Here is a 13,684-nt window from a genome sequence, read left to right as displayed (position 1 = left end):
GTTGGGAGCCTCAGAACCTTCTGAAGGGCCACAGCTTCTCCACTGGGATGTAAAAGCAAATTTTAAAAAACGTTTTCACCCTTCCTGGACTCCCTTCCTGTGCAAAATTCAACTAAAAAGGTCAGCCAAAATTTGAGGCAGCCAATGCAGTCCCCTCTGGATGCTGTTTCACTCTCAGCAGACAGCGGTCTAGGGGAACAGGAGTTATGGTTCAGTCACAACTGGAGGGTTGGTCTATCCCAGACTAGATTACTTTTGATAATCAGGCCTGATTATTGTCTTCCAAAGCAACTCCTCTATTCCGGACTTAAAAATGGAAAGCATAATGCTGGTGGTCAACAAAACAGGTTTAAGGACTCTCTCAAGGCAAATCTAAAAAATGTAGCATAAACACTGACAACTGGGAAACACTGGGCTATGAGCGCTGCAACTGGAGAACAGCCTTTACCAAAGGTGTCATGGGCTTTGAAGACGCTCGAACTCAGGACGCAAGGGAGAAACATGCTAAGAGGAAGGCACGCTTGGCAAATCCACACCGTGATTAGCTCCCACCCGGAAACCAATGTCCCCACTGTGGAAGGATGTGTGGATCCAGAATTGGCCTCCACAGTCACTTACAGACTCACTGTTAAAAAAGTGTTTATGAAAGACAATCTTACTCGGCTACGAGTGATCGCCAAAGAAGAAGACTTTTGAAGATGCCTTCCTAGCTCTGCAAATCAGGTGTAGGGAACCTTTGGCTCCCCAGATGTTTTTGGCTGCCAACTGCCACCATTCCTGGCTGCAGGCCACGCTTACTGGGGCTGATGGGAGTTGTTGTAGTTAGCATGTGACTTTGAACTCCAGGGTTGCAGGTTTGAACCCCACATTGGTCAAAAGATTCCTGCACTGCAGAGGGGGTTGGGCTAGGTCAGTGCTTTTTTTCTTAAAAAAAATGTTTAGGGGTACTCTCATTTTCCCTCTCATATTGAAATACTGCCCCTTAATGAGGCCAAACTTAGATGCACAAAATGTTTATCGGTATGCGTCCCCCCAGGAAAAAAGCACTGGGCTAGGTGAAGCTCATGGTCGCTTCCAATCTTACAATTCTTTGAACATCTAGGGGTCCAAAGTCTCCCCGCACCTGCTTAGAAACCAACGTAAGGTAAAGGTAAAGGGACCCCTGACCATTAGGTCCAGTCGTGGCCAACTCTGGGGTTGCGGCGCTCATCTCGCCTTATTGGCCGAGGGAGCCAGCGTACAGCTTCTGGGTCATGTGGCCAGCATGACTAAGCCGCTTCTGGCGAACCAGAGCAGCGCACGGAAATGCTGTTTACCTTCCCGCCGGAATGGTACCTATTTACCTACTTGCACTTTGACGTGCTTTCGAACTGCTAGGTTGGCAGGAGCAGGGACCGAGCAATGGGAGCTCACCCCGTCGCAGGGATTCGAACCGCCAACCTTCTGATCAGCAAGTTCTAGGTTTTGTGGTTTAACCCACAGCGCCACCCGTGTCCCTGGAAACCAATGAAGATTGCTTTAAAGTGGGCAGGAACTCTTAATAATTTAGTGGTATGGTAAAATGGACTGACAGGAGAGGCCACAAGGGGTTTTCTACTCAAGTTCTGGCCACCCAACCAGACCCCCTTCCCCCCTGCCCAGGCGTACCGAGCAAGTCAAGCGAGCTCTGATGGTTGGACACGATCACGTAAGGCTGCTTGATGTTGAAGTTCTCTGTCCCCCGCACGTCAATCTTGATCCCGTACAGGTATTTCACATGTAGCATCATGGACCGGATTATCCTGGAGATGGAAAAGAAAAGAGGAGAAACTTGTTCACCTGCGACTTCCGCACCTCACTGCACCGCGGTCGCTGATGATGACCACAACAGTTTGCCAGCTTCCCTTCTGGAAGGTTTACCCAGTGCCTTCATTATACCGTGGCACCCTGGTTCTCGAATGCAATCTGTTCCAGAAGTCCGTTCGACTACTGAAACGTTCGAAAACCAAGGCGCGGCTTCCGACTGGCACAGGCACTGTGGAAACAATAGCCGACAGCAGCATCAGACGTTCGGCTTCCAACAAACATTCCAAATACTTCTGGGTTTTCTGCGTTCGGGAGCCAAAATGTTTGAGGACCAAGTCATTTGAGAACCAAGGTTCCACTGTATATTTTTAGGTGCCAGGCAAAAACATTCCTCTTCAACTGGGCCTTTGGCTGATTAATTTGCCACAACCTTTTAAATGCATTTGTGGGAGCGCGGGTTACTGTTTTGTTGCTGTTGCTTAGCTATTTATTGGTGTTTTTATCTTGTGAACTGCCCTGAGATCTTTTGATGAAGGGTGGTGTAAATATCTAATAAATACAAATAATAATAATAAAATAATAAGCTGTCAGTCAAAAATAATTTTTGAGGCACTGAGGTGTCTAGAGTGCTCATGCTCCCTCTAGAGGCCAGTGTTGTTCAATGCAGATTTCACTTTTCAAAATACCAAAGCAGCAAGAAGTTGTTTTTATTGGCTCTCCTCTTTCTACCAATACAGTAAAGTCCACAGGAGGCCAACCTGCATATAAGAAGCAGCTGCCACAAGACATTTTGCTGCCTCAGGTGAAGTCCAAGATGCCTCCCTGTGGCCCTCCACTAACCTAAAAGATCTCCTCACCCGCTACGTCTCAGATATGTATGTTAATCGTCAAATGGCACCTTAAACCCAGGTTACAGTGGCCACAACGGAATGTCTAGGTACCTCTTTGTTTACAATGAATTTTGTGGTGGTGGTGGTGGTTCATTTTATTTCTATACCGTTTTATATATTTTTTTAAAAAATTCTCAAAGCTTCCTTGGAGGTATTTAAGCAGAGGTTGGACGGCCCTCTGTCATGGATGATTTGGCTGAAATTCCTGCATTCAAGGGGGTGGGCTAGATGACCCCTGAGTCCCTTCCAACTCGGGATTCTATGATATCTGCCAAATCTACCCCTAAGACTCGCTTTCAGTCCTTAAGCCGCACTGCTAGCTAAAACCAAGCCACAGGTCCATGTAGCCCAGCATTCCGTTCAGAGCAAAATTCCAGGAGGCCAAATGTCAGTGGTGGGCAGGGCCAGAGACGGCAAATAAAATTAATGCAAAATTTACCTTTGTGCAGTAGGCTAGTTTACCCTGTTCTATCCTTAATCTAAGGAAAGAAGAGGCATTGTCAGGGTCTGTGGGGACATTCCAGCTAGGCCAAAAGTTATCAAGGAAGGGTGCAGAGCAGAACCGCATTAAACTGATTTTATCTATTGATACGGAAGGAGAGGGGGGGTACCTTTCCTCACCCCTCCGCCACCTACCAAGGGGTCCGAGGCGATGACCTCGACAGCCCCAGCTCTGCCCTGATCCCTCAGCCCCCACACCGTTACACAAGCACCACACTATACCCCTGGCCTTATGAATAAAGGCTTTTCCCCCCTCTCTATACGGGCGAAATAAGCCCATCTTTCTTAAGCCTTCCTTTCGCTCTATTTCTAACATGGGTAGACCGTACCGAATTGTATTCTCCATTTACTATAATGGCCGTGTTTTAGCCAATCAGGACCATGCATTCGCCCTGCAGAGGCTAGCTCAGGGAGCCCTTGCACGCCTCATTTAGCTCTTGACAAGTTGCTGACGGCTCCCCGCTGCGAGAACAATGGAACCGAAACCAGTGACCTCGTAAAACTGTCGAAGACTTGCTACATTTTCTTTTCTGTTCTTTTTTATATATGTGTGCTTATCTGAAATATGTATGTATGTATTTGCAGTATTTTGCTTGTATTTTGTAATCATTATGTTAAATAAAACAAATGAAAATAAATAAATAAACAAACTGATTTTATCTATAGATACTCGTAATTGGAAAAGCTTAAACTGCAAATAAAACTCAGTTCTAGAGAGTAACACAAATAATGCAGGAATTATTCTTTACAAAGTGCAAAGAGATAACAAATGTCAGTATTGTTCTTACTATTTCAGCCAGCACAAAGAACTCTAATTTCTACATAGCAACATACTGAGATGGGGGCTATTCTGTCGTGAATCTCCTCGTTCAAATACATTGCAAAATCACACCATTCAGATCCAGATGTTTCACCCCTCCCATTGCAAGAATCTGCTGACAATGTTTCAGAAAGGAGGGGGCGGATATTGCTCATTGCTGCTTCTGCTCCAGCCTGACTTCAAAGGGAGTCTGAGTGTTATCTGTATATAGATAAGGTGACTGCTCAAGCAGCTGTTTATGCAGTAGCTGTAGAGAATAAAAGAAGTTATACTTCAGAGCTGGCGTTCGTTCGGGTGGTTCATGCTCCGCTGTGCTCCGCTGACTTTTGGAACTGAGTTTGGTGCTCACAGCTCTGAGTTGTGAGTCCACAGCACTTAGACCTGTTTCCTGCGTGAAAGGTCTGTGGAAGTGCTTTCCCAGCTCGCCTGGCCCAGTCGGGGCTGAAGAGGTTGAGCCCAGTCGTTGGCACTGGCTCAAAGGCGAAGCTGGCACCCAACCCCCCAGCCGCCCTGTCCTCTTAAAATTTATTCCCAAGCTTTTCAACCAAAGCTGAATCCCAAACCTTTTAATGCTTTTTAACATGTGTTTTATTCTGTGTTTGTATTGGTTAATAGGTTTGTATTTTGGCGACATGGGTTTTTCCAGATTGCCGCTTAAGAGGTTTTTAAAACATTAAGCAGTTCATAAATGCTTTCGGAATAAATTGCTCAGAGATGTACCAGTGGAACCCAATTTACCTTCTGCTCATCCCTCCTCCAAAGTATCGTCGCACAAATATGAAAAATGCTCCGTGTAACTTAAGTCACATTACACAGAGATACCAAAGTTATGGAAACTGAAACGAATAGCCTCTTGGAGCTCTTGTGAACTTGTGAATCTTGTGAACTTGTGAATCTGGTTAGAGAGTAGACGTCACTTGTTGCAATAGCACACAGAGCAGAGTAAGAAAAATAGCTTTATTCTGGGCAGCTCAGAACCTAGATAGAAAAGTGTTCTAGCTCTAACCTAAATAACTGAAGACAAAAGGAGCCAATCTTTCTGTTTTCCGACGATAGATTCAAGGTGACCTCTCACCTTGAGGTCTGAGGAGGAAACGTGAGAAAGTTTTAAACAAAATGCAACCTAAGGCATAGCCATAAAAGGACAGGGAGGCCAGAAAAAAGGTCAGAGGCTACATAGAATCAAAACGTGTTACCATAAAGCACTAAAGCTGCAGCAAGCAAAGGCTGTAGCAGCTCAGTCAGCTGCTTGTGGCTGGAAAGCCAAACAGGATGTTTGTGACTGGTGCCATGGGAAGAAAGGGGCAGTCCATTCTGTACTGAGCGCCGGATGTTAGCTCAGTGTGTGTGTCATATGACCAGTACTGGAAGTACATGGGTGGAGTTTATTCTTACTGCTATGGAGTGCAGACATGTTTCTCTGTACTGATGTAAGAGACAGAAATAAAGGATGTAAATAGATTTCTGTCTGCTTCTTTCCCCTCCCTGGGGGACACCAAAGGGGAGAGAGAATGAGCGGTGTGTTCTTCTCACACATCTGGGAAGAATCGCCGAGACCTCGCCTGCTTATCTGCCGGGAGTAGCAGCGGGGAGGTCGACAAGGAATATCTGCCGGTGCATACGTTGTGGCACATTCCTCTGACCCAGGCAGAATTCCAAGGGACTCCACGAGTCATCTAATCAATTTCCTGCCCACAGCCGTCCCTGGGCAGTCTCGAACCAGCAACCTTCCGGTTAACAGGCACAGGGATAGTCTCGGAGTCTGGAGGTCCATTGCTCTGCCTGTCTTAAAGGTAAAGGTAAAGGGACCCCTGACCATTAGGTCCAGTCGTGACCGACTCTGGGGTTGCAGCGCTCATCTCGCTTTACTGGGCGAGGGAGCTGGCGTACAGCTTCCAGGTCTTGTGGCCAGCATGACCAAGCCGCTTCTGGTGAACCAGAGCAGCGCACGGAAACGGCGTTTACCTTCCCGCAGGAGCGGTACCTATTTTTCTACTTGCACTTTGACATCCTTTCAAACTGCTAGGTTGGCAGGAGCAGGGACCGAGCAACAGGAGCTCACCCCGTTGTGGGGATTCGAACCAGCGACCTTCTGATCGGCAAGTCCTAGGCTCTGTGGCTCTGTGACCCACAGTGCCACCCGCGTCCCATCTGCCTGCCTTAGCCCCATGCAAAAAAACTCTCTCTTTTCTTCTTAAGTTTTAATTTATGCTTTTCAAGTCTATACATTTCATTAGCTTTGCAATCAATTTAACATTTCTAAGTTGGACTTCCTTCCCCCTCTTCCTCCTCTCTCAGCAAGCAGAGTCATGCCCAATCTTCCAACAAAAGATTTACGAGTCGTCCTGTCCCCCCCCCCCCCCAGCCAAACACAACAAGAGCTGCACCCACCATTGCGCTGGCTATGTGAACATTGCGCCAGCACAGGGACTTCCTTTGGCATGGAAGAACATTGTTCCCCAAGCCACCATCCCCCATGGGCCCCCTAAATCTGTTCTAGGGGGTTTCCCCACTCCACCCCAACACTCTGGAGCAGATTTAGGAAAGGTGGAAGGGAACAGGGGGAGTCCCACTGCATGAACGAAAATCCTTGCACTAGCAGAATGAGATAACTGAATACCTCCCAAAGAGCCTAATACACACAAACAAACTCTTGTACTTACTTCATATTCTCCACGTTGCGCCCACGGACTGCGCAAATAGGGATGACGATGACGGCCAGGAAGAGGATGTAGCTGTTGTAGAACGCCATCTTGCAGAAGTACTTGAAGGTGGTACTCCATTCGTAGAGAAGCGGGACCACCACCAGGAACAAAATGAGGAGCCCCTGGCCCAGCGAAATCTCCATTGTCCCTGCAGGGGGGAGGGAAAGAGTTAACTCCGTTTCTATTTCAGCAGCCATTTTAAAGCCATTCTTCCATCTTATAGCTTGCTTTTGTTTTATCTCTGTTGTATTTGTTACACTTATCATACACTGCTGAGAGACGGCTGCAATTAAGCAGCATATAAATTTTCATAATATTTATGCACTGCTTCTTGTTGTTGTTGCTTTTAAAAAACCCCTCAAGGAAGCTTTCGAAAAGACACGACAAATAAAATTAACAACAATTCAAAACTGTCAAAAAGTTAGCATAGCGATAGACTGAAATGGATTAAAACTCAGAAATTAAAATGGTCAAAACAATCATCATTAATAGATATTTTGGATTCTTGTAAGCGCTGCATGCCAAACACAATCCCCCTAAAAGCAGTTTCTGTAAAAATGTATAACAAAATCATGAAATTAAGTTATAGCATACATAATAATTCATAACACTGTGTTTGTTTCACTTCTCGGGTTGGCACGGCCGTCGGTTGGGATATGGGGATTGGCCAAAGACGTTCAAGTGAGCTCATAGCTGCACCGAGAGAAGTGTTGCACTAGGAACACCCAGCACCTTGTGTGTGACCATGACTCCGATATACCCTTCTGCATCTTCACTGCTTAAGCTTGGTGCATGGCAAAGCGAACTACAACTAGAAGGCACCATTCCCCACTCAGAGAAGACCTGTAAGCCCCTCTTTAATGGGCAGACTTTTGCTGTGCTGTCAAACCATCAAATTTCTGCCTTGAGGCCACCCAAAGTCGGCACCCAGAGATCTTCTCTGATAAGCAAGTGTGGCAGGTTCCTTAATTTACATCATTTTGCAAGCTTATGTCCTAAGACTGCAGGAGTAGAATGTTTTTATGCAGTTCCTTGCAAGTACAAACACACACACACACACACACAAATGTGGCACCTGAGATTTCACCAGGAGTGGATCCACACACGCGGGGAAAAACGCTATGGAAAAACCGCATAGAATTTTTTTTTTGCTCTCTGGCGCCATCTGGTGTCGCATGTTTCTAACACATTCAAAATGCTGTTTTTTGACTAATGTAGTTGAGTCCCAGATTTATTCTGGACCAGTGTCTCGCCTTGGTAAAGGACTGGATGAGAGCCAGCAAACAAGTTATTGTTTTTATTTTTATTATATATATTTGTGGTTTAATATTTTGATTTTCTTCTGTGAACCGCCCTGAGTCCTCCGGGTATAGGGCAGTTTATAAATTCAATAATAAATAAATAATAATAATATTCTTTCCAAAGATTTTTAGCAAAATCTAGCTTTAAAATAAAGGGACATGGGTGGCACTGTGGTCTAAACCACTGAGCCTAGGACTTGCCGATCAGAAGGTTGGTGGTTCGAATCCCCGCGACGGGGTGAGCTCCCGTTGCTCAGTCCCAGCTCCTGCCAACCTAGCAGTTTGAAAGCACATCAAAGTGCAAGTAGATAAATAGGTACCGCTGTGGTGGGAAGGTAAACGGTGTTTCTGTGCGCTGCTCTGGTTCGCCAGAAGCAGCTTAGTCATGCTGGCCACATGACCCAGAAAAACTGTCTGCGGACAAACGTCGGCTCCCTCGGCCAGTAAAGCGAGATGAGCGCCGCAACCCCAGAGTCATCTGCGACTGGACTTAACTGTTAGAGGTCCTTTACCTTTTTTTTTTAGCTTTAAAACACACACACTCCCCCTCCACTTTCCCACAGCACTATTGCAACATACGCTATGGTCTGGTCATTCAAACCATCCTGCTAATGTGCACTGAAAAACAAGAGAGGCAGTGCAGGCCACTGACGCCAAGGAGCAATGATGGAGGGAAAAGCTCAGGGCGGCTGGCAGGCAGGCAGGTGGGGCAGCCGCCCAGGAAATCAATAGTTTTGCAACCACACATCCAGCAACCCAACCGTGCTAGGAGGCAAGCTGCCAAATTATGCCCTGCATTCCTTTGTTTGTGCCCAATCTCTCTCCACCCACCCACATGCGTGCCTTTTCCCAGCTCCTGAAAGTTTGCCACTTGGGAGCACAGATACTTGGCCACTGTACTGCATGTTGCAGTAACTTCCAGACTAGATTGCTGCAGAGCACCCTACATGGGGCTGCCCTTGAAGACGGCTCAAAAACTCCAAGGGGTCCAAAATGCAGCGCCCAGATTACCAGCTGCGGTTCCGTTTGCCTCTCGCACAACATCCATTTTAAAACAGTGGCACTGGTTGTTTCTGTTGGAAAAACGCCCGGGAAGGGCACCACCTTCCCAAGACACCGGGGCGTCTCTCCGGTGGTAACCCTCTGGCTGTAAATCTTCCTCAGTCCAGAGAGACCAGTGATAAGTGACCCTCCTGAGAGGAGCACACTCGTCTTCTGGCATCTCATTGCAGAAGAAAGAGACAATCGTAGCTTTAAAATTACTTTATTCAACGGTCTATATAGAGAGACTCCATCAGCATGTCTGCTCTCTCTCAGCAGCAGTAAAGAACAACATCTCACACAGAAGTGAAAGTACTGTATTTTTTGCTCTATAAGATTCACTTTTTCCCTCCTAAAAAGTAAGGGGGTATGCGTGTGCGTCTTATGGAGCGAATGCAGGCTGCGCAGCTATCCCAGAAGCCAGAATAGCAAGAGGGATTGCTGCTTTCGCTGCGCAGCAATCCCTCTTGCTGTTCTGGCTTCTGAGATTCAGAATATTTTTTTCTTGTTTTCCTCCTCCAAAAACTAGGTGCGTCTTATGGTCTTGTGCGTCTTATAGAGCGAAAAACACGGTAACTTCTCTCGCAGTACCCAACAGTACTGAGACTTCCTGTCACACGCTCTCAGACACTCACATGATATAAACAACCATAGTTCTACTTGCTGAGCAGCTGGTGAGATAAAAAATCCTAACAGTTTCCGGGCCCAATTCAAGGTGCTCACATGTTAAACAAACCCTCTTGGTTGTTTCACTACCCTCAGAGGCTTGGAGGGTAGGGGTGGCCCAGGAGAGGGCCTGTTTTGTGGCAGCCCCTAAGTTGTGGGGCCACCTCCCCACAGAGGCGCACCTGGCAACTTCCAGTTGCACCTTGGTAATACAGCTATCAGTGAATGTTATAGACACACTGCTAATCTTGGCTTTCAACACAGAAGATGTCTATTTTTAGGGGGGGCAATTTCTTCAGTTTTAAATTGTTGTAGCCTATTTTTGCCATTGCTTAATAATTTGTTTCCATGAACAAGTTATGTCTGAAGGCAGAGAGCCTTCTCGGTAGTGGCACCCACCCTGTGGAATGCCCTCCCATCAGATGTCAAGGAAATAAACAACTATCTGACTTTTAGAAGACATCTGAAGGCAGCCCCTGTATCAGGAAGTTTTTTATGTTTGACGTTTTATTGTGCTTTTAATTTTCTGTTTGGAGATGCCCAGAGTGGCTGAGGAAACCCAGACAGATAGGCAGGGTATAAATAATAAATGATGATGATGATGATGAAAAAGATCTCAAGGCTATTTAATATTGTCATGATCATTATTATTTATTAAATTTGTATACTGCCCTTCATCTCTCAATCTCAGGGCGGTTCACACCATAAAAATAGAAGATAAAAACATAAAATGCATAATAAAAACAAGAACAAACCAAACCAATAACCGCCCCCCTTGCCCCTCCACAGTTTTTCCCTTATTCATTGGGGGGGGGGAGTATAGGGATCCAAAAGGAGCTAAACAATATCAAAACACAAACCAAACCAAAGTAATAATTAAACACAAACACAACTAAAAAGATTTCAAATCAAATTGGTGATGGGGGGGGGGAAGAGTATAATACAATTCGATTCATGCAAAATGCGTACATATTAGGTCGGTTTCCTCAAAACCAAACATTTCCCTAAATAAGTGGCTAAACAAGAACACTGTCACAAGACCCTATAAGCGGACGCACTGAGATTAGTATAGTGATGGCACAGGGTATACAGTTAAGCTTTAGTATTTTATTTCATAGAATCATATAGCTGGAAGGGACCACCAAGGGTTATCTAGTCCAACCCCCTGCAATGTAGGAATCTTTTGGGGCCCAGATACATGATTAAGAGTCTCAGGTTCAAATAAATAAATAATCAATCAATCAAACAAACAAACAAACAAACAGAGCTGGGTTCAGGGTGGCTAACACCAGTAAAATTCCACTAAAAACATAATGGGGGGAACCCAATTTAAAATACAGTGGTACCTCGGGTTAAGAACTTAATTCGTTCCGGAGGTCCGTTCTTAACCTGAAACTGTTCTTAACCTCAAGCACCACTTTAGCTAATGGGGCCTCCCGCTGCCATCGCGCCGCCAGAGCAAGATTTCTGTTCGCATCCTGAAGCAAAGTTCTTAACCCGAGGTACTATTTCTGGGTTAGCGGAGTCTGCAACCTGAAGCGTTTGTAACCTGAAGCGTATGTGACCCGTGACACCATTGTACAGGTTAAAATGCAATTTAAAATGCAACCTCATTTTAAAAGTAGCCCATAGATGAAAACCATAAGGGGAGGGCAACATAAGGGTCAGACTGAGTCCAAAGGCCAGGCGGAACAGCTCTGTCTTGCAGGCCCTGCGGAAAGATGTCAAGTCCTCCAGGGCCCTGGTCTCTTGTGACAGAGCGTTCCACCAAGTCGGGGCCAGTACTGAAAAGGCCTTTTCCTGAGCTACCCCTTCCTCCAAGAAGCTTAAGTTCATCCTCACATACCTGAATGGCACCACATGGCTTAAGAAAAACGTCTCTTCCCCACCTGAAGGAACTGCAACTCCCCACTCCGACTCAGGCAAGTGAGGAAATGAATACCTGTATATCTTGGACTGGGGATCCGGTCTGATCAAAGAGAATGAAATTTCTGACCAACAGGAAGAAGAGGAGGAGGAGGAGGAGGAGGAGACGCTGCCTCTGGCTTTTAGATTCCAGGCAGGCAGGACCAGGCAATAATAATAATAATAATAATAATAATAATAATAATAATAATAATAGGCTTTCCCTGGAGACTTCGCTTCTGGCAGAAGCTCAGGTCTCGGCATTATCCTGAGAGGAACAGAGGCTTCATCAGAGAGGCCGGGAAGAGAACGCAGAGTTCAGTGTCATTTGTCTTGGGTAACCAAGCTGGAAACTTGCCCCAGCAAGATCCCAGCATGCCAAAGGCATGCCAAAGGCGAAGTGGGAATGGGGAGAGGAAGAGATAAGAAGGGGGGGGGGGAATACACACATTGGGATGGAATGTAGGAAACAGATTCCTGCTTCATGCCAGAGATAGTGAGATTTCCAACTTATCCACTCCAGCCCAGAGGCGGCATTTGAAGCTGTAGCTTCCAGCACAGAGCTGCGGCTGAAAGAGTTGGCAGAACTTTATGGCAGAAATGTGGAAATATGTGGTTGGTTAACCAAGGGCTAAAAAAATAATAATAAGGCAGCGGCGAGAATGAGCATTAAGGACACCGTAATTACTCTTTTAAAACGAAGATCTAGCACCGCACAAAACAATTTGAAATCATAATAACAAGTTTTATAATAATAATAATAATAAAGTTTTGAAAATGGCCAACGAAAACTTGTCAGAAACCGCTCTTCCATCACCAACATGAAGATGCCAGTGAGATTTGGCGAGCATAAACCTAGTCACCTGCCTACGAGAAAGGTCCTGCAAAGTTCTCAAGGGAACCCACCTGCACAAAGATCATAGAATAACAGACTTGGGAGGGACCTTCAAGGGTCATCTAGTCCAACCGCCTTCAACACAGGAATCCTGCCCACAGCTCTCCCTGTGCGGCCTTTCGGTCAAAGAAGAAGAAGAAGAAGAAGAAGAAGAAGAAGAAGAAGAAGAAGAAGAAGAAGAAGAAGAGTTTGGATTTGATATCCCACCTTTCGCTCCCTTTAAGGAGTTTCAAAGCGGCTAACATTCTCCTTTCCCTTCCTCCCCCACAACAAACACTCTGTGAGGTGAGTGAGGTTGAGAGACTTCAGAGAAATGTGACTAGCCCAAAGTCACCCAGCAGCTGCATGTGGAGGAGGGGAGACGCAAACCCGGTTCACCAGATTACGAGACTACCGCTCTTAACCACTACACCACACTGGCCCAGATACACTGACCCACCCAATACTTGAGGGCAATTGCAAAGCACACACTGGAGGCATTATGCGGCAGGTAACATAGGATCACCTGTGCACAAGGTATCATAGCTCAGCGCAGCTTAAAAGTTTACAAAGCAGTACTGGAACGCTGCCAGGATTCCAAGTACCAGCACTGACGCAACAGAAGAACAGGGCAGAAAGGTTGATAGGGGTGGAAAGGGTCAGAAATCTGGGCACATACCGCTGTGTAATGTTGTTGTTCGGAATCCCGACACACACACACAAATCTATCCTGTCTGCAGTACGGCATCTGAACAACATGATACAGAGACTACCAAATGTTGCCTCGGAATGAGTTTCCGGAACAGTGCAGAGAGTAGTTATGGATATGCCTCTAGATCATGGGTAGGCAAACTTAGGGCCGGGGGCCGGATCCGGCCCAATCGCCTTCTAAATCCGGCCCGCGGATGATCCAGGAACCAGCATGTTTTTCCATGAGTAGAATGGGTGCTTTTATTTAAAATGCATCTCTGGGTTATTTGTGGGGCAGAGGAATTTGTTCATCCCCTCCCCCAAATGTAGTCCGGCCCCCCACAAGGTCTGAGGGACAGTGGACCGGCCCATGGCTGAAAAAGTTTGCTGACCCCCTGCTCTAGATCTCCTGTCTGGTCATTCATACAGTTTTCATCCCTGTCAGACTACTCAAGTAAGTGTGCTAAAATTTTGATCGCAATACAATCTGCCCTAGTCTTCGAGGC

At 46.2% G+C, this 13,684-nt stretch overlaps 1 protein-coding gene across 5 annotated transcripts in view; it reads right to left on the bottom strand.

Annotated features, from left to right (window-relative positions):
- The window catches only part of AGPAT1 (1-acylglycerol-3-phosphate O-acyltransferase 1), a 46,879-nt gene that overhangs the window by 6,749 nt on the left and 26,446 nt on the right, over positions 1-13,684 (bottom strand). For 4 of the 5 annotated variants that reach the window (XM_083725160.1, XM_083725164.1, XM_083725161.1 and 1 more), the window contains exons 2-3: positions 6,660-6,849; positions 1,648-1,781 (exon numbers count right to left, since the gene is read on the bottom strand). In XM_083725160.1, coding sequence (XP_083581286.1) covers positions 1,648-1,781; positions 6,660-6,849 — 324 coding nt within the window. Of the gene's footprint in view, positions 1-1,647; positions 1,782-6,659; positions 6,850-11,555; positions 11,609-13,684 lie in introns of those variants that run through there. The other variant, XM_083725162.1, reaches the window with a different exon arrangement.

The sequence above is a fragment of the Podarcis gaigeae genome (assembly GCF_964106915.1).
Source record: "Podarcis gaigeae genome assembly, chromosome: 2".
NCBI lineage: Eukaryota > Metazoa > Chordata > Lepidosauria > Squamata > Lacertidae > Podarcis > Podarcis gaigeae.
Note: the sequence above shows the minus strand (reverse complement) of the source record. Positions and strands in the feature narration are given on the sequence as shown.